Below are 21,121 nucleotides of genomic sequence, written 5' to 3'. Positions count from 1 at the left end.
AGTTGTGAGTATTAATTTATTAGAAATACACAACCTAATGTCTTTTTTTGTATGCAAAATTTATATATAAAAATGTTTAAACTGAATAGTTAGGAGGATAACGACACTCTTCGTTTGAGCAAATCTCTTGCAATTTTTTTGGTGGGGAAAAAAACTCAGAGATGTAGAAGCCATAATCCATGGCGGCCGAGCACCTTGAATTTCTTTATCGGGCAGGATTCTATGCGTAGCCTTAGAACACCATCAATTCAGTACATACTTATGTGTACTACTCTTAATAGCTAAATAAACCAAACATATGGTTATGATACAATTTGACATTCCTTTTACTTCAATATAGGCTCATAAGAATAATTACAAAAAAAAATTGTCAATTGGTGTTTGTATGTTTTACTCAATCAATTAATGATTTGAGAAGGACCCTTAATAATATATGATTTTGTTTGACCAAATAGTCGTTCTAAGCTAGGTAAGAATTTTAAATGATAAGAAATATAATTTGTTTTGGCTTTCATTAAATAAACAAATGGTCACAAGAATTAAGTAACATTACATAAATTTTAAACATAGTCGTTATATACACACACATTTAGACGCACTGTATGTACATAATACTAATGTTCACATCTGGAACTGATTTTTTTTGTTTTGTTTTGTCACATCATGTGATTCCTGCTTGAAAGTCTTAAATTTAAATATACATTTGTTAAAACATATATATTTTTATTAAATCTAAATACAACTTTTAAACAATAACTCGTACAAAATTCACAGAGTCCAAAAAATCAAAAAAGTGTATGTTATTTAATATTAGAAAATATAAAATATTGCTCAAAATGGAAAATTTTGTATGGCCATCGATTGCGAAAAGTAATGCCAAGACTAGACTATGTGAACATCCTTTTAAAAATAAATTATATTTTGCCCGCAATTGCAGATTTGTTTAACAAATGGAATAAAATAAAAGAAAATTGACAATTACATATAAACGTAAAATTAATTAGTGTTAATTTTAGTGCTACAAATCTCTAACCATTATGGATAAATGTCAGCAGTTTCATATAGCATTACAAACAAACACAAAATATATTAATATTATATGAAGGAGCTCGATTAATGTAAAGGCTTTTGTAGTATTTACAGCATTTTTCACCGTTACAGATGCGGCTTTGTTAAAACTGCTGTCATTTTTACTAATCCAATCGAGGTGACGTCAGTCGAATGTCATAGCAAATCATTCCTTATGCATATAGGTATAAAAAAATAAATAATCAAAGTAATGTTAAATAAAATAAAAATCTAACTTGAGACTAGTCCTCATCATCTAGCTTTATAGTTTTCGTTTGAAAACGCATCCTTTTGGTATTTTTGATTATGCCATTGGTTAGCAGATTCTTACCTTCCTTTTCACATGGTATGTCATTCCAAAGTTTTTTGAGGCGCACCACTGCTATGGCATTAAAATCTAGATTTTTGCTGCTAGCACTATCTATTTTCGTTAATATAATTTTCGGCACTTTGGCAAAACACGCATTGGTGGCGGGGTCTTCTGGCACAGCAAGTGAGGTGCAACCACGCTTTTGTTTGGAATCCTTAGCTTTTGACGTTGAACTTTGTGACGCCACCGACTCCATTGATTCAGACTGTCTTCTGCATATAGTAAGAATAGGTTACATTTATTAAAATAAAAATATAAATTGCAAAAACTTCTTACCTCTTAGAATAATAATATTTATTGATTGTGGGTGGTGGTGCAGCGCAAATTTTTCCAGGTTCTTCTGGATGACAACCATAGTCGATACCTTTTAGCCAGTTTTCGTAACGTTCTGGCTGGAATCGCTGCACAAATGTTTCCATTGATATTTTCACCATATCCTTCCGACAATTACAAATGCTGGCACGCTTGCCATACTCAATCCATCGCTTAGAACCGAAATTAGTTGACTCTGCGCCATTAAAACCATGATTGAAACCAGCATGGTAGCCAAAAGGAAATGTTATCATAATTTCTCCAGCTTCTTGTGTTACTTTATTGAACGGTATTTTATTCTGTCGCAATACTTGTGGGCTTATCAGTGTCATTTTGTGACGCAGAAATGCGTTACAATTTTGATAGTTTTCATAGAAAAGTCTATTCGCCAACTTTTCTAATCTCCGACCATATGCGGGTGGTATTGCATACCAAGTCTTTGGTGCACCAAAATGGAGGTAGTTTATTGAATATAAATCCATATCTTCTGTATGCCAAGCAAAAGAGCTCTTCCACATACCAAAATACAGATAAGCCGTATTTACGCCGTCAATTTCAATACCGTAATCCTTGTTCACGTAATTCAGTATTGTGTCTAAACAATTTATATTCCAAATTCGCAAATCCGGATCACTTAAGGAACCTTTTACATCAGCCGCATAAAATGGTGCTATATATGTTACATTTTTCCAATATTTTCGTTCCAAATCATCGTAGTCAAAATGTCGTGGCGTTTGATAACGTTCCGACTCAGCCATTTCTTTAAATTGTCGCAAAGTCATAGAACGTTTCTGCACATTGATTTGCTGATATTCACCTTGTTTACCTGTAAAATTAAGGTATGCGAAAATGAAAAACAAAAGGTGCAAATTTGTGGTTGCATTTTGTTTACCTGATACTACTTGACAAATTGGTGCGGGTATTGTCATATTTATATTGTCTATATTATAACCGGATTTCCGTGGCACCCATTCTGGTGGTGGTATAATCTTTGCTAGTCCGGCTAAGTTTGCACCACGACTTTCCATGTATTCGACATAACTTGAGAAATTCTTGAATTCCTCGTAGCTGGGACGGAACGTCATGATCCTTGGTATCTTATTACGCTCATTTTCAGTGCAGCCCGAATTAAGGGACATTTTATGACAACACAATCAAATTTTCTTCTTTCAAATTTTATAATTATGATATTTGAAAAATTTTATTATTATGTACAACAAGTAATAGATGTATATTTATAGATGAGCTTAATGTTTTCACTAGTTTTTCTGAAAATTATCAATGCAGAATATGCAATGCCAGCTGTTATACACAGAGTCGCATTTAGTGTTGCTCAATAAACTTTGTGAAAATATACTATCTTTATAGCAAATTATTAATTACTTACTAATGGTTAAAATAAAGGCATTTATTTAGTTTTTGTTTTATAAATATAACTTACATTTGTTATAGGTCTTAAATTTAAATCTAAAATAGTAAAATAATTAAAAGTATCGCATTCATACCATGTATTATTGAAAAAAGTAACATCTCTGGTATAGCTTTATAACTCAATTTGAGTAAGATACTAATTTAGTCGACTCGACTGAGAAACTTTTAAGCCATCTTCGAACGTCTGAAAATTTTTCAACCCCCGAAATGGTAAAATTTTCTCGAATATTCTTTATTGAACTCCCATTATATCGTTCGTTTTGTTATAGCATCTACGAAAATTCCTCTTAATACGCTAATTTACAGTAATTTTGCGACTGTAATGTTAGAGGGATTTTCTTGCTAATTTTGGTTTACTAAATAATAATAAATATTAAAAAGATAGTATCCCACAGTCCTCTTGGCACATCAGTGGCAATTTTTTCCTTCATTTTTGTTGAGTAGTGTAATTATTTTTAAAAAGGAAGTCGGTATTTAATTAATTTTAAATTAATTGAGTAGAGAATAACTGTTATATGGAGAGTACAATATCCACACTTCTTCTATCGATTTCACCCATTTTCATATATACATACTTATACATATACATATGTATGTATGTTTATGGGGGTACACCAATATTTACTCCTTAGCAAGTTTATATGAATTGTGAGAAATGTACACTTTTTAAAATGTTTCAACTCGTAGATGTCATTCACTGATCATCGTTTGTACTAAATTACAGTGTTGTGACCTAATATGTATGTTGCTTAGTTATAGCCCATTTGAAATACCAACCTCTATTGGGTGGCAAGGAGCACGTAAACCTAGTTTCATCAAGATATCTCAATTTGTACTCAAGTTTATGCTTGTACGGATGGACGGACGGACATACAGACAGTCACCCGGATTTCAACTCGTCTCATCATTCTGATTATGTCGAAAATGGGCCATAGTTAAGCACTTATGAACTACTTGGTTCGTACAGACCTAGATGCAAAACCTTTTCTTTGACAAATTTTTACTTTCTTCAATATTTTTATCAGTAGAATATACGGACTGACTGTTTATCCCATTTGGCATTTTCAGCTTTATTATAAGACTTAATTTCATTTTAGTCGTTAAATTGAACGTAAAATAATTTGATCCAAACACAAGCAGAGCTGGCAAAATCTTTAGGATTCTCAGACACCCAAGTTGTCATTTTAAAACGTTGAAAAGCAGGCGAATATAATTGGGCGCCATATAAATTGAAGCCAAGAAGTGTTGAAAGATGATTTTGAAGACAGTGTACAACTATGAGTATCACCGAAGCTAATATACAGGTGCATTTCTCTTAGTAACTATGTGTTCAGTTTGTATGTAAGCTATATGCTATAGTAATCCGATCTGAACAATTTTTGTCGGAGATTATATTGTTGCCTTAGAAAATAATATATACCAAATTTGGTGAAGATACATTGTCAAATGTGAAAGTTTTCCATACAAGAACTTGATTCCGATCGTTCAGTTTGTATGGTAGCTATATGCTATAGTTGACCGATCTGATCAATTTCTTCGGAGATTACATTGTTGCCTTAGAAAATAATATATACCAAATTTGGTGAAGATACATTGTCAAATGTGAAAGTTTTCTATACAAAAACTTGATTCCGATCGTTCAGTTTGTATGGTAGCTATATGCTATAGTTGACCGATCTGATCAATTTCTTCGGAGATTACATTGTTGCCTTAGAAAATAACATATACCAAATTTCGTGAATATATCTTGTCAAATGTGAAAGTTGTCCATACAAGAACTTGTTTCCGAAAAATTAGCTCGATTCATTATTGGTCGTCAAAACGGTGGAAGAAATTCTTACATTGCTTGAAGGATTGAAAAATGTTGTAGTTTTAGAAGGACAATAATTTTCATGAAAACAGTTATGGATCCAATACATAGATATCATGACTTACATTGGAATGTTACACGAAATATTTTAAATTAGAATCCACATGCACCACGAAATTCAAAAAACACCTTACTTTTTGAACACACCTAGTAAGTTAAACCTCCGACCAAATTGAGCGTGAGGCGGCTTACATATACTAAAATTGATCTTCCATTTGGAAGAAGCAGGCCTCTAACCTTCTATGGGCAGAAGTGCCAATTATGTATTCATACATCATTTTTTTAGCTGAATATGCACATCCGAAATATGTGAGAGTCAACGCAATCTGGCTGTACTATGATTGCAACGATCCCCTTTAAAATATGACAAAGTTATAACTTAATCGCTATGTTTTGATATGCCTAAGATAAACAAACGAGTATAAGTACTAAATGCATGTACACATGTATGTACCGATCTAACTACAGACCTGTTATCGTTATAAATTAAGTCAAGTGCACGGTTAGGGTTTTAGTCGCTCAGTGACGCCCTCCAAAGATGTGGTGAGTTTGAAATTTGCTCCCGAAGTATTATACTCGTACATATAGTATATAAAGTGCGGTTGAATAACTGTGATCTCAACTGCCAGTCGCGTCGAAGTTTGTTTTAGCGTGAGATTGAAGTATTTAAAGCCACGGTGATAAAACACAATTAAGCAATAAAATTTTATATAGTGGCAAACATAGACAGTGTGTGTATTACCAGCATAAAAGAGACTAACGTGAAGATAATGGGCTTTAAAAAATCCATGAATGTGCAGGGATCCCTGGCTGAGAATGAAAAACGTAAGAATTTTACTTACACATCTACTAACATACCATACATACATATGTATATAATAATAAAAAAATACATACTAAATGCTTAGCAGATATACAAAGCCATAATTAAAAAATGTGCAAATACGAGTTTTTATGAGAATTTAAATATACCTTATATAAAGTGTTCATTAGAAAATTTTATGGAAATGCGTGATAGCCATTAAAATTCTTCAACTAGATAAAGTGGTTATTTTCTTTTAGAGAGCTTTTTATTGGCCACGGAGAGGGAGAAAACATTAAAAATATTAGAAGAATACAACAAATCTTTGCTAAGTAAAAGAAAACAAGAAAAAACGTTAACTTTAACTACAAAAAAATCCCTTCCAAGAACTTTTTTTATCTGTCTGTTTGTATAGCAGCTATATGCTATAGTGAATCGATGTGAAAATTTTTTTCCGGAAATTTCACCATTGTTTTAAGCAATAAAACATGCCAAAGATATCTCGTCAAATGAAAAAGTTTTCCATACAAGCGCTTGATTCCGATTGTTCAGTTTTTATAACAGCTATATGCTATAGTGTTTCGATATCGTCGGTTCCGACAAATGAGCAACTACTTGAGAGAAAGGAACACTTGGAAAATTTCAGATCGATATCTCAAAAGCTGTGTTTGTGTACAAGTATGTACAGACAGACGGTCATGGCTAAATCAACTCAGCTCGTCACTTTGGTCATTTATTTATAAAGGGCTTGTCAATAAAAGCGCTACAAACGTTTTTTTAATAAAACAAAAACGGCTTAGGACATCTATGAAGTTCTTTATTCTTGGGAAAGTACATTTGATGCCATTATATATGGAACTCGACTTCTTTTGCATGGCCATCACGGGAACGCTTACAGAAGTCCAGTCGCTGAACACAATTTTCAACAGTTTTCAAGCATAAATCGGCCGATACTACTGCTGCAATTTCACATTCGATAAGTACAAAGTTCGTCAATCGTTGCTGGCTTGTTGGCATAGACCATAGCCTTCACATAGCCCCACAGGAAATAGTCTAACGGCGTCAAATCGCACGACCGAGGCGGCCAATTGATTGGGCCATTTCGTGAGATAACACAAATTGTCAAAGTGCATTTATTCCAATTTGGGTCAAAAATATTCGGTTATCATTGAGCGGTAGCGATTCCGATTGCCAGTAACGCGCCGGTCTTGATCATCACAGAAGAAGTACACCCAATGACGCCGCCGGCCCATAAACCGCACCAAATCGTAATTTTATCGGGATGCAACGGTGACACATGGAGCATGTGTGGATTGCTGCCTGACCAATAACGCATATTTTGCTTGTTGATGAAGCCATTTAGCCAGAAATGAGCCTCATCGCTGAAGATAATTTTTCGATGAAAATCCTGATCATTTTCAGTCCAATTCACGAACATACGACGATTCTGGTAATCAAGCGGCTTAAGTTCTTGCGTCAGTTTGATCTTGTAAGGATGTAGGCCAGATTGTTTACACAAAACTCGCCACAACGTCATAGAGATGCCCAACGCTGGAGAATGACGTGTGAGAGAATGATTTGGGTTTTCCTCAATTGATGCGCTAGGGACAGCAATATTCTCGATACTACGGGCACTTCTTTGCCTCACTGGCATGGGAACATTTTGTACTGTGCCTGAGGATTCAAATTTTTCCACTAGACACTCAATTATTGATCTGACAGGACGCCCTTAAAGTTGAGGCCACTGACGCCGAATTTCGGTAGTAAATTTTTATAATTTCAACTCGTTGTTGGATCGTATATCTTTCCATGATAAAATGGCAAACCTTACAAAGAAAAATGTCAAAAGAGCGGGAAAAAATATAGCGTCGTTTGCTGTTCATATCGGTCTAATTTTGTAGCATCCCTATTGAAAAACTCGTGACCATATGTAGATTTGATCGATTTCTGGCGTTAACGAGGTGCCACTGAACCTAACATAACCTGCTTATCAGTCTCTTGAACGATATCAATTATCAATCATGAATTTACTCATAGATTTTGGTAAAGTATACAGTTGTAAAACTAAGTAGTAAGCAGTAGAAAAAAAAAGATCAATAAAATTCCGAAAAAACTATATAGATTTTTTTTCAAAACTATAGAACTTGTTTCGAGATAGAAAAATTCCGCATTAACTGCTTGTATTCGATTGAATACCCAGACAATAAACAAATAGTTTTAAGTGTATTATAAGTGCAATTTTAATATCTTAATTAGATAGAGAAGTAGTAAAAAGCGTGACATACTGATGCTATGACGACTAGCGCGTTCGATGATAATAGAAATAAGAATGAATTGTGTTTAATATTTATATTCTAAATCGATTATGCACAAGTACTCATTTACAAGTATGCAAATTAATTATATAAGTATGTGCGTTTTAATTTAATTTATTATATATGTATATAAGTGCATATAAGTATGTGAGAGCAAATATATTGGTCAACTAGATATTCTTATCTTATTCAACAAACAAATTTTGGTTTCAAGCGTGTACTTTGATTGCCACTTATTACCTTGATTATAGAAGTGTGAGTCCAATGAAAATTAATTGTTGTGCGTTCATAAAAAAATGTCTCTCTAAAGGTGCAGTGACTCGATATATTAATAGTGTGATAATAAAAAATAAATTTTTTTCAAAATTTTTCTTTAATTTCACAATATTTTATCAGAAGCTTAACAATCGTGGTAATGTCCTTTATTAACTTCAAAAAAATCAGAACTACCTAGTTATACTTTAAACCTTAACAATAAAATAAAAAGCATGACCGATTTGCATTTTGATAATTCTCATCAAAATATTCCCAACCTTATCGTTTGCGATAATAAAATTTAAAAATTCAGTTATACTGTTTACGCCGTTTTAAACGTTAGATAGTGCTGTACGTAATTGACTTTCAATTTATAATTTTATTTATATGTACTTCAATTTAGATTTGCTGCATATCATGCAGCAATGTTCGGCTTTTAATGAAGAGTTCATGAAAGGGCGGTTACTCATACGCCACGTAAGACTGCTGAAAAATTTTTACACGCGGTCAAATTGTTGTTGATAAATGTATAAATTTTTACCTATTACTTCCGGCAAAACATTAAATATTTCAGACAGGTAAATGGTTCCCCATACATTGGATGTGGGCAAGCATTACACACTTTAGCAATTTGTATAAGAATAGTTCACGGCATCTGCCAAACTCTGACCGATTTATTCATAAAATAACCAACGAAAGGCACAAAAAACAAAGTATTATTTAATATATAGTGTCTGCCAGAATAAGTGGAGCGATTTCATCCGCTTTAGGTATCAAATCAAAGTACTATCATCAATATATCTGGTAGTATAACCTAAAAGTACCTTATACATATATGTACCCTATAACATATATGTATATAGAGAAATGTTAACCAATAAATTTATTATATGAGATCTAGAGAAAGATATGTGCTATAGACATAGGGCTTTTCAATAGGTAGCGACAAAAGTAGACCGATAGGGAGAGCAAACGAAGCCATATTTTTCCCGCTCTTTTGACATTTCTCTTCAGTAAGTTTTCCATTTCATCATGGAAAGATATACGATCCAAGAACGAGTAGAAAATATTAAAAGTTACAACCGAAATTCGGAGTCAAGTGTCTTAACATTAAGAGCGTTACGTCCAATTTATGGTCGTCATAATCGTCCTGTCAGATCAACATTGAGCGTCTAGCGGAAAAATTTGAATCCACAGGCTCAATACAAAATGTTAACGTGCCAATGAGACAAAGAAGTGCCCGTATTGTCGAGAGTATTGCTGCCACTAGCGCATCAATTGAGGAGGACCCATATCAGTCTCCCACACGTCGTTCTCATGCGTGGGGCATCTCTGTGACGTCGTTGTGGTGAATTTTGCGAAAAGATCTTGGCCTACATCCATTGCATCCCGAAAAACTTACGGTTTGGTGCGGTTTATGCGTCGGTGGCGTCATTGGGCCCTGCTTCTTCCGTGCTAATCAAGACCGGCACGTTATTGTCAATGGGAATCGCTACCGCTCAATGATAACCGAATATTTTTGGCCCGAATTGGATGATCTAGATTTGGACAATATGTGGTTTCAACAGGACCAAGTTTCGTGAATGCGTTATCTCAATTCCCAGTCAATTGGTCGCAAAAGAAATTGAGTTCAATAGGAATAAAAACTGATGGCATTCAAAGCACAGTTATATTGGAAGTGGGCATGGTCGAGGTACGTTATTACCGGGTTTCGAACAATATCAAAAGTAACTGAAAGTGCTATAAGTTAGATAACGTGAAATATTAAAAACTTGTTCCCACTAATTCTTATTGACGCAGCTTTTGTGGTTTGTACGCTACTTTACATTTCACCTGTAAAAGGGTAAGGTAAGGCTGTACCTTACAAATTATACTATATATTGAATCTAGCATCTAAAATATGTCTCATCGTCTACTGAGATATCTAAATTAATGATATTGCTAATGGAGTGAATTAGATGATTATCAGGTCTTTAAAAATTTTGTTTAGAGTGTCTCAATGAGGTAGGTCAGGTACTTTTGTTTAAGTGAGCACTCTAATGGGTTTATATATGTATCTCATAAGCGATTAGAGTTTTGTAGCAATAATGAAGATAAGAAAAATGGAAGAATAATCACACCACATTCGCATAAACTAAAATTGCTTTAAACTATCGAAAGTGAAACTGTCTAAGTCAAAACGGCAGAAACGTAAAATTACCGTAAAGTTATGAAGATAATTTTCCAGTCATAAACATGGGAGCATTGTAATATGGCCGTCGTTAACTAGTTGAATTATTTAAAGTAAATTTAAAACATTACATTCCAACGATGCCTTCTTTATAGGGTTTGAAAATGGACAAAATAGAACTAGCAGCTCTCCACGCATAATTCCATTTTATGTCTTTAAAATGGTTAACACAAATTTTAGTAGGCGCAAAATGCGGCGTCTCTCTTTCAAAAATGCTATAAATCTAATAATACCTTTTCCTAGCTCCTTAACTGATTTTAGAGGGCCAGGAAGTCAAACTTTCTCACCTCAACTAACTCATTTTCATGAATAATTAAAATTATTAAAAGCCTTTCCTCATTACCGACCACAACTCCACCTCAAAAAGGTCTACGTTATTTGGGTTTGATTCCTGTTATTCACGGAACTGAACTATGGCGTTGATGACTCGAGCAAACATTGTCTCCAGACAAAGAATTTAATCAAAACTGTAACAATTATATAAAAGCATGAAAGAATAATTTCAGGTCCCTCAATATAGTATATGAATTGCCTTTGGTGAGTAGGCACACGTGTACGTTCACACACACAGATTTGTTAATTGACGTAATACTATACAATCATATATAGAAATGAGGAAATGTGCAATGAGTCTGCGATGAGTAAAGTTATAAAACTTACAAACACCTAGCGTGTCTGCTGAGCTGAAGCCACAGATGAGTGATGCACCAATGTCATTGACCTTGATAGTATTAAATAAAAAAAGAATTATGGCAGTTTCGAGTTTACACTTACTAATGAAGTAATCACTGTTATCAATTGAGACATAATTAAGGACATGTTACTTGGGTAATCTACAATCTCAGCTATAAAATACTGCACTAACAAATAGTATAAGCGTGCAGTTAAACAAACATAACAAAGATATGGACATATAGATTCACATTATATATAACAAGTAAGGAAGGGATATGTTCGGGTGCAACCAAACAAATTATACTCTTGCAACTTGCAAAACGCAAAGCCAGGGAATTACCTTAAGGTCAAAACGCACAATAAAATATGCCATGAGATTCATTAAGGTACCTCACATACCATCACCACTCATGTGGAGTAAAGTCACCCGGATGTTATATGGTGGCTAGGTCAAGTTTTCGCCCAATTTTATCCATTTTAGGCACAAAGATATACTGTTATCAGTAAAACACGCTATCTCATTTTCATTGAGATAACTCACATGTTGGCTGATATAATCACAATAAAGTCACCCAGAAGTTCGAGAATCTTTATATTGAGTATATAGCCCCCATGGAACTATTAACCCGATTCAACCTATTTTTGACTTACGGACTATCATTATAAGGGAAGGATTATCTCTGTATTTCTATTATATAATATATCTCGCACTTGGACCGATATTGTTCTACAACTATGTTCGGTACCTAGGGGCTTGATTCCATACTTTAAAGACCTTATTCGTATAAAGTTTTATTCCGCTGCATTAATTGCTTTTTGATTTCTGCACTGAAAAGGAAAGAGTCAGATGGAATTTAGGAACATTGTGACATAAGAATGTTACGTACCAATCTTGGTTGAAATCCGTCGGGTAGGTCTCGAGATATGTGATTTTACCTAAAAGTGCCACGCTCATCGTCCAATTTTTATACCGGCTCGTATAAAGCCTTCTCATACCATCTCTGGCGTATTTAGTTATCGTGCTTTTAGTAGAGTAGGCGAGGTTATCATCCGATTTTATCCACTCTCAGTAATAGTTCTTATAGGAAATATCCTAAACGAATTCGGCTATTGTAGCTTTGGTGGTCTAGGAGATGTGTACATTAAACCTATTAGAAGGCGGGGCGACGCCCACTTTTTCACGAACCGACAGACAGACAGACAGTCACGGATTTCAACTCGTTTCATCACCCTTATCATTTATAAATATATAACACCACATCTATTTCGCTTAGTTTTAGGTGATACATACTTGTACAATCGTTAGGTGAACAAAACTATCATACTCTGTAGCAGCATGTTCCAAGAGTATAAAAACACATACATATGTTGCAAGTAACTATATGAGTCAATTAGCGATAATTTAACAATTAATATTTTATTGTGCAGTGCAGTATATACCCACAGTATATGAACATATATTATATATACATATGTAGTACAGTGGTTGAAAACTCCTCTGATCCACTAGAGTTTCATGGGAGAGTTTAGCAATTAGCTAGAACAAACAACGAGCGCTACTTTGAAAGTTTAGATTCAGCCGGGTTTTCATGAAAACTATTTATTAAATTAGTGTAAAAGTATATTGGTATTCTTCATGTACTCAAATACCGCAAAGGATGAAAAATTCATATCGTTTCTAAGAGGAGGCTCCATTGAAGTGTGATGCGTACCTTGATATAGGAAATTTACCCGGACTATATTCTCTGGACTTGTACTTCACAACCTTCAGTGAATACTCTATTACACTCAAATAGTTGTGTTCATGACGCCCCAAAACAATACAGCAACATTTTCAACGATTTAATAGCCGTGAACATAAAAAGGTTGTACCAATCTTCGAAAACAAAACTTATCGGATCGGTTTGCACAGTTTAAATGGACCAGGCCAGAGTTAATAAGATGATACTTCTGATAAGATATCTACTACAAAACTTAAACCGCCTCCAAAATTCTGAAGTACTTGGAGACGACCGTCGTTGATAATTTTTTTTCTATTACGACATTCCGGGCAGTACAAAGCCAGTTAGCCTATAAAAAACAAAATTTTTGGCAAAATGCTCAAGATAGTTTCATTTCAGATTAATACACTATAATCTCTGATACACCACTTCTTTAACCCGTCTCAAAATTACGTTATAGGTTGCTTCTTAAGTAAGTACCTGGCCAAACCTAGAGAATATGGTAGAGTCGGCAACAACTCTTAGACTTCTTCTTCTTTATTGGCGTAGACACCGCGGTTATAGCCGAGTTTACAACAGCGCGCCAGTCATTCCTCCTTTTCGCTGCTTTTCGCCAATTGAAGACTCCAAGCGAGGCCAGGTCATTCTCTACTTGGTTTTTCCAAAGGAGTGGAGGTGGGAGAATGAAATCATGTGTAGAAGTGCACGCAAGTCAGGAAAGCCAGTAGCGATTCTTTTACATTTGGCTCAAGCAGCTCAACGACTTCCGGTCTTAGACCAAGTATGTTCTGTGTTAGAAGGCGAACCATCCCTCCCCAGGGTTGTGCGCTCGGTTTGGGACCCGGAAACAAAAGCCTCGAACAACTCCAACTTCAGCCAATTTGACCGTAGCGATATCGACGGTACAAGCTGGTACTTAGCTTGTAACAAGCTGGTGCTTAGTTATAGTGGAAAATCACTTTTTTTTGCCAAACACTGTTACTGGTTTCTATGATTCGGCGTTTATTCGGTTTAATAACTAGGCTTAGTAGTCCTGTGACCCTTCTCCAGGGCATGGGTACATGCTTTGAACCCCATATAACAGTGCCCATGATATGCGGTATAGAGTAGTTCATCGAAAACCGGCGTGATCGCTTTCAACGGCAAGAGTCACCGTAAATAGCATCCAATCCATCCTTGGCTTCACAGCGCAATTCTTCTTTCAAAAACAAGTAATTTACCGATATTATTTATTCTCCATTTTTCTAAGATTCGCTTCCCCAATCAGTCAATGAGTAAACGAGAACCGGATTTTGACTGTAATCGTAATACAGAAAGGAAAGTAAATTTTTTCTTGCGATAATGACGCTGAGGCTAAGTACTTATCGAGAAGTAATGCTATATTGTTTGGTAATCAAACAATGTCTTTCATTCTGGGGGACGATGCTATAACTCATCGGTTGTTTAACAAGTTTTCCTTGAAAAGGCTATCCATCATTATCGAAAAGTTGAAGCCTACATTAACCGCATGAGATGCTCTTTGCAATATTTATAACCTTTTGTGTATTACTGAAGGTGAAAACGATGGCGGGGTGGAAGAGTAAACATATTCTGGCAGGGATCAGATGGTAAAAAATGTTAATTTAATTATTATTGTCACAATTTTCATACTAACTTCGAGTAGAACTCAAATAGTGCCTCACTTAAGTTGAAACAACTGTTGCTATATGCATAGGTGCAGCGTGTACCCTACGGAATGTACTTAATCTTTAGTATTTTCAATTCCATGAAATTGAAAACAAACTATTTAGCACATAAACATATTAATTAACGCACATTATCTCTAATATATGTACGATTAATTCTGTAAAATTGAAAGTAGAAACCTTGTGACATCAATAAAAACTGAAAATGAATTTGAACAACGTCAGATCACAGACGGTAGCAGGATCGAGCTCAGCTGCGATCGTTAATAAATAGAAATTATTGTGCTTTTATACATCCAACAAACATACATATATACACAAACGATCTTGCGAATAAACAACCGAGTGTCATTGAATTTCATTTGCCGCGAGGACAATGGTTTATATCCTCGTCACGGAGCGCACACCGTTGCTACTCAAAAACGGTTTTGTGCGCTTAAAGGGGAATATAAAGCTTCGCCGAAAGAAAGATTGTTAGCAAATCGATATTTTAAGTTATTTCTTAAATTTAACGCTTAAAACTAAAAAAAAAAAAATATTTTTTTACTTGCAGCAAATGCATTCGGCGTTCGCCATGTACAGGCGTTCCTAATGTTCTTCGGCATGGCGTTCGGCTACTTTCTGCGTGTTAATATTTCTGCTGCCATTGTTCCAATGACGAAGCCTCAAATCACAGGCGACGATTACTATGACTGGGATTCCTCGACAAAATCGTTAATACTGAGCAGCTTTTTTTGGGGTTATGTGGTGGCACAAGTACCTGCTGGTTTACTGGCCAAACGTTTCGGTGGCAAACTAGTACTTGGCAGTGCCACTGTGCTGGCTTCGATTATAACAATGTTACACCCTTGGGCAGCATCTGGCGGCAGTTGGCAAGTAATATGCTTTCTGCGTGTATTAATTGGACTGACGCAAGGCGTTCTTTATCCATCGGTGCATACGTTGTTGGCCAAATGGGCGCCACGTACGGAGCGTAGCTTTTTGGCTACTTCGGTGTATTCGGGTGCACAATTTGGCACGGTGATTATTTTGGCTACAAGTGGTTTCATTTTCGACTCCAGCATGGGTTGGCCGGGTATTTTTTATATTTCCGGTGCTGTGGCGTTGGCTTGGTCGATTTTGTTTTTAGTTTTTGGTGCGGATTCGCCAAAGGACTCAAAGGTGATATCCAAACAGGAGCGTGAATATATTGAGCATCTTACAGGCAGCGGTTCGGAGAGTACGGTAAGTTAGAGAGTTTGATTGATTTCTAGTGTGCTAAGCCTTTTTGAGAGGTGGTTTTAATACAAGATATATTCTGAAAGATTACCTAACTCCGTTATGGAGTATTATGCATGTTGGTTTCTTCTCCAATAAAAAAATTAATATTGAACAAGTAAGGAAAGGCTAAGTTCGGATGCAACCGAACATTTTATATTCAACTTGCAAGAATCAAAACCTGGGAGACCTTAAGTTGTAAAACGTCAACCAGAGGATCAAAATCCAAGAAATTTTATACTATATACTATATATCTCATACATTGACCGACATATTCGACATAAGGTTTGTTAGAAAAACGAAAATGATACTACATATAATGGGAATTTGGGTAGTATTAAATACATAAAAAATTTTCCCTCGGTTTCATTAAGGGATCGTCTCAGTGTGATCGCCCGAAAAATCACTGATTTTCGCGATTTTTTTTTTATTGTTGAAATTAACTAATCGAACCGGTTTTTCTTTTTATAAATAAATACATTCATGACGAATACAAAATTATTTTTTTATGTTTATTTATAGGATATATAATAGTTAAATAAATTGTTGAAATGACACGTAAAAAAGAGGTTCTGTACGATGTCCACGATTGCGGCCGAAATTTTGATCTAAAACAAAAATTTCAAAAAGATTATTAATCTGTAGGAAAGTCGCTATCGCGCTATGGAAACTTTTTTGTTTTTTGAAATTTGACAAAATGGCGGCGGTTTAAACAAAAAGTATCAAATTTGACCATTTTCAATAGTTTTTCGTAGAGAAAAAATAGGAAGATTAAAAAAAAATAAAAGCTCCATAGCGCGAAAACGAATGACGCTAAAAATGTTCTCTCCAAATTGGAACTAGATATCTTCAAAACTGTTCCTTTGAGAGTAAACACCTTTTTGAAAAACATCATTCTGAGAAAAACGCGTTTAAAGATTGGAGTTGCTGCGTTCCCCACTGTGTTCCCTTTCTACAGGAAACGCTGTAGCGACCGTAATAATTTCAATTTCGATTTAAAAATTTGAGAAAATGTTTATTATATATATTTATTAGATAAAATCCGATAATGCAACAAAAATAAAATCGATTTTTCGAAAATTTCACACTGAGACGATGCCTCACATACAATCACTAATAATAGGGAGAGAAATCATCTGATTGTTCGATAATCTTTACATTTATTAGGTATATGGGGGCTCAGGGTTTTTGCTACGCAGAGTAACTATAGTCAGGAAAGGTTTCTCTCTGAATTTCAATTGTATAACCCATACATTGACCGATATTTCCAGTCAAAAGTCAACTGTAGGTATTAGGGTCTACTTTTATCCCGTTATATTAATTACTGCATTATTTGTGTACTGGAAAGTGAAGGAATCAAATGGAAATTAAAATTGTCCTAAATTTCCCATTTAACAATTTTCATACTGTGACATAGAAATATGAGAAGAGGACCACGAAAGTCGAAATTTTAGATAATGTGATTTCATCGTCCAACTTTTGCACCGGCTAGTATAAAGCCTTTTCATACCGGCTAGTATAAAGCCTTTCATACTATCATCAATATCAGTAGGAGTTCTTATAATATTTGTGCTGGCAAAATTTGGTTGTTGTATCTTTAGTGGTTTAGGAGCTACAAGTATATACATTAAACTTATTAGAGGACGGAGCCACGTCAACTTTCTTTTACCCACATGTATCTCTTGCCACTGCGTCCCTCTGTGGCAAATTAGAGTATTATATGTCATTTTAGTAGTCAGTTATAGCTAATGGCGTTCTGTGGGCGTGGCAGTGGTCCAATTACGCCCATCTATGAACTCGTATATTTTTTATACTAAGGAACTCGTATACCAAGTTTGATCAATACTCGGGTTTCAAACCGTCTCGTCATCCTGATCATTTATATCTACATATCTCGATTAGTATTAGGTGATACAAACAACCGTTAGGTGAACAACTAGTATACTCTGGAACAACATGTTGTAAAAGTATAAAAATAATGAAGGACTAAGATTAGCTACCTTGTAGTGCATTTTCGTAGATGACTACCACCACAATTTCAATCAAAACGGATTTTGCGCGTCTTAAAATGATAGTGTCTTCGCAGTGAAAAATAAGCAATACCAGTGGGAATTCGATATTGGTTTTGGAAGGTTTGGAAATAGTGCAGTGAAATCAAAGCCCGCTGGGATGCTGAATTTGGTGATATTTCTTCTTCAACAGTGACAATCAAAATTGATTTACATATTTTCAATCTGAACAAACGACGGTTTTTTATGACGCCCAGGTCTGAAAAGAAAACGAATAACACAAAGGATCGTATTGGCAAACTACCTATTGAAGCTGTGAAAGATAGCTATAACAGATATCATGAGAGATAGCGCTTGGGTCACATCTTGCGTGAGATATTAGAAATGAGAAAGCAAACAATGAGATGGTAGCTCCCATTTATCTAATTTTTTTTGGAGACTTGGGTAGTAGGGACGGGGCTAAGTCTGGAGAACATGGCAGCAGATCCTAGAGTAACTCGATCGTGGTGATGGTGGAGACGTGAGTCGGTTCTTTCATGATAAAAGAACACTTTTTTCTTCTTCACATGGGCCTAATATTTCTAAATTCGTCTGACCGTTTTGCCATCCGATGTAGATCTCACTTGCACAAACGTGATACTACGTTTAAACTTGTTAAGCCAACTTTCGTCGTCAAAGCAGCCGAAAACTGCTTTATCAGATGGAAAGGTTGTCTACATTGTCATAATGGAGGAGAGAAAAACGGTTAAAGTGCTGTACTACGTCGAATTATTGAACCCACTCGACGTCAAATTACTGAAGAAATTGTTTTTTTTTTTTTTAATTGACAATGCGCCGGTTCGCACCCTCCCGTTCCCACAGCTAAATCGGTCGACCCATCATATTCTCCAGATTTCGGCCCGTGTGACTTCTTTTTGTTTCCAAACATGAAAAAGTAACTTATCAGTCAGAACCTCCAGAAAACGCTTTTTACAGACGAGTTGAACTAATTGAAATATCGCTGAGCCCAGAGAATAGAGCAAAAAGCAATCAATGAGTCAAAATTTTTAAAACAAAAAATATATTTTTTTAAGCTAAGTACGTTTTTTGTAAATATATGTAAAATTTTTAATTGTCATCTTTTATTTTTCATTTGTCTAGTCTTTGCCCGTACCGTGGAAGTCCTTATTCACATCAGCTCCATTTTATGGTCTTATCGCAGCTCAAACGGGTTTCACTTGGGGCTTTTACACACTCCTCACCGAAATACCAACCTATATGGATTCGGTACTGAAGTTAAATGTCGCTTCGAATGCGCTTTTATCGGCTTTGCCATACTTCGTAATGTGGCTGTTATGCTTGATCGTTAGCCCGATATCCGATATGCTGATCAATAGAAATATACTGAGTACCACAGTTGGGAGAAAGCTATTCAACACCATTGGTCAATGGATACCTATGGCTTGCCTAATTGGTATGAGCTATATGACGAGTGAAGAGAGTGTAGCGGCTATAACGTTGCTTACGATCGGTGTGGGTTTCAATGCGGCTGCGTTTTGTGGATATTTAGTCAATCACATGGATCTTTCGCCGAATTTCGCTGGACCAATGATGTCCATTTCGAATGGTTTTGGCAATTTGTTGTCATTATTTGCGCCATTAGTTGTTGGCGCTGTCGTAGTAAATGAGGTTAGTATAGATAAGTATTCTCGGAGTCTTCTTTTTCTTTCTATTAATAATATTTTCTTTAAAATTTCTTGTCACAGGAGGAACCCAGCGAGTGGCGGATCGTTTTCTATATAACCGCTGGCGTTTATTTAGTGTGTAACGCTTTATTCATCATATTTGGTCAGGCAACAATACAACCATGGAATGATCCAACGAATTTGCCCACAAGCACAAAGCCGCAGTCAATTGAAAGGATAGGGGAAGTTACAGAGGCTACGGTTACTAAATTCGAGTAAATTGGGATTCGATAACTTTAAAGCAACATTATTAAGAACTGATAGCATATAAGAAATATATAATAAATAGATTACATAAATCCTATGGTATATATGTATGCCTTAATATCTCTAAAGAACAAGAAAAAACGTTAACTTCGGTTGCACCGAAGTTAAAATACCCTTCACAAATAAACAAGTTTCCATACAAAGTTTTGATTGGTCTAGAACCTAGGTGAGATCTACAACATAAACTCTCACAGACAACGAACTGGTTGCATCTCATAAATTGCTAAAAATGCTCGATAGCAACAAATCGGCATTAATGGTGTTGCGTCGGAGTCCCTTTTCCGTTTGTTTATACGCGAACTAGATCCTCACAAGCGCATATCACTGCAGCTGCCCCCTAAAGACTCTCAGTACTCAGTTCAAAGGTACGTAAGCTCTTCAAAGAATGGGACTTAAGAGGAGCGACCTAACTGCGTACAATAAGGAAATTAGGTCTGCAAAGCAGGTAAATTTTAGAAACTTCTATGAAAACGTCTCCACAATACCAGACGCAGCAAGACTGTACAGGACTTTGGCTAAGGGCAACACTGACACAGTACTAGCCATTAAAAGATGTGACGGAACTTATACGACCAGTGCGGAGAAGAGAGTTACGGCCCTCCTGCGTGCGCTTTTCGCGGAGATAATTAAGGATGACAAATAAGGGGACACCTGTCGACGAACATAAGCCATCTCGCCTAGATTGGGTAGCCGCAAGACAACTGTTTACTGCAGACTCAGTCAGGTGGGCTACAGCTTCGTTCTCAAAATTCAAGGACGGCATCTTCCCAGCACTTCTGCAAAAGGAAGAGCGACATTGTTATCATAGCCAGAGGAAAATTAGAGGACGCTCTCTGCGATGTCGTGCAAAAGGGGACTAAGCCCAGAACACCTCCTAATTGACTGCACATCAGTCTGTAGGCGCAGGATAAAGGCCCTGGATCTATGTTTCCAAATAGCGATTACTGCACTTCAATAGCACCTAGCAGTATATTGGAATTTATCAATTTGCTGGGGCTAGTTGAGTCATTGTGATTTAGGAGACGGAACAATAGACCCCAGGTAGCGGTGCAATCCTCATTTACTTATCTAATATAATCTATTAAAATAAAGTCCTTAAAAGGAAAACTTTTCAATTTAACAAAATATA

At 35.7% G+C, this 21,121-nt stretch overlaps 2 protein-coding genes across 3 annotated transcripts; one reads left to right on the top strand and one right to left on the bottom strand.

Annotated features, from left to right (window-relative positions):
• Window positions 1-374: 374 nt before the first annotated feature.
• LOC120773088 (probable lysine-specific demethylase 4A) lies at window positions 375-3,120 on the bottom strand. 2 transcript variants are annotated; one of them, XM_040102057.1, is made up of 4 exons: window positions 2,643-3,120; window positions 1,715-2,576; window positions 1,400-1,650; window positions 375-1,240 (listed from the first exon to the last, which is right to left on the bottom strand). In XM_040102057.1, the coding sequence occupies exons 1-4, from the start codon at window positions 2,887-2,889 to the stop codon at window positions 1,194-1,196; spliced, it is 1,407 nt and encodes a 468-aa protein (XP_039957991.1). In that variant the 5' UTR covers window positions 2,890-3,120; the 3' UTR covers window positions 375-1,193. The 2 variants fall into 2 exon arrangements, with proteins under 2 accessions (XP_039957991.1, XP_039957990.1); XM_040102056.1 differs by having other exon boundaries at window positions 375-1,650; window positions 2,643-3,119.
• A 2,423-nt stretch (window positions 3,121-5,543) lies between these two features.
• On the top strand, window positions 5,544-19,944 carry LOC120772425 (putative inorganic phosphate cotransporter). The gene is made up of 4 exons (XM_040101036.1): window positions 5,544-5,876; window positions 15,288-15,958; window positions 19,142-19,669; window positions 19,747-19,944. Exons 1-4 carry the CDS (start codon window positions 5,822-5,824, stop codon window positions 19,942-19,944), a joined length of 1,452 nt encoding a protein of 483 aa, XP_039956970.1. The 5' UTR covers window positions 5,544-5,821.
• Window positions 19,945-21,121: the final 1,177 nt, after the last annotated feature.

This window comes from Bactrocera tryoni, chromosome 3 (assembly GCF_016617805.1).
Source record: "Bactrocera tryoni isolate S06 chromosome 3, CSIRO_BtryS06_freeze2, whole genome shotgun sequence".
In the NCBI taxonomy this organism is placed as follows: Eukaryota; Metazoa; Arthropoda; class Insecta; order Diptera; family Tephritidae; genus Bactrocera; species Bactrocera tryoni.
The sequence above is the reverse complement of the archived record's forward strand: the minus strand, read 5'-3'. Positions and strand labels throughout refer to the sequence as shown.

Excerpts from the sequence above, each read along its gene's own strand:
- LOC120773088 (XM_040102056.1), bottom strand. The coding sequence starts at position 2,889 with ATGTCCCTTAATTCGGGCTGCACTGAAAATGAGCGTAATAAGATACCA. Across the intron at positions 2,577-2,642 it reads AATTTGTCAAGTAGTATCAG|GTAAACAAGGTGAATATCAG; the intron begins GTAAACAAAATG and ends TTAATTTTACAG. Across the intron at positions 1,651-1,714 it reads AAATATTATTATTCTAAGAG|AAGACAGTCTGAATCAATGG; the intron begins GTAAGAAGTTTT and ends TACTATATGCAG.
- LOC120772425 (XM_040101036.1), top strand. The coding sequence starts at position 5,822 with ATGGGCTTTAAAAAATCCATGAATGTGCAGGGATCCCTGGCTGAGAAT. Across the intron at positions 5,877-15,287 it reads CCTGGCTGAGAATGAAAAAC|CAAATGCATTCGGCGTTCGC; the intron begins GTAAGAATTTTA and ends TTTTACTTGCAG. Across the intron at positions 15,959-19,141 it reads GCAGCGGTTCGGAGAGTACG|TCTTTGCCCGTACCGTGGAA; the intron begins GTAAGTTAGAGA and ends TCATTTGTCTAG.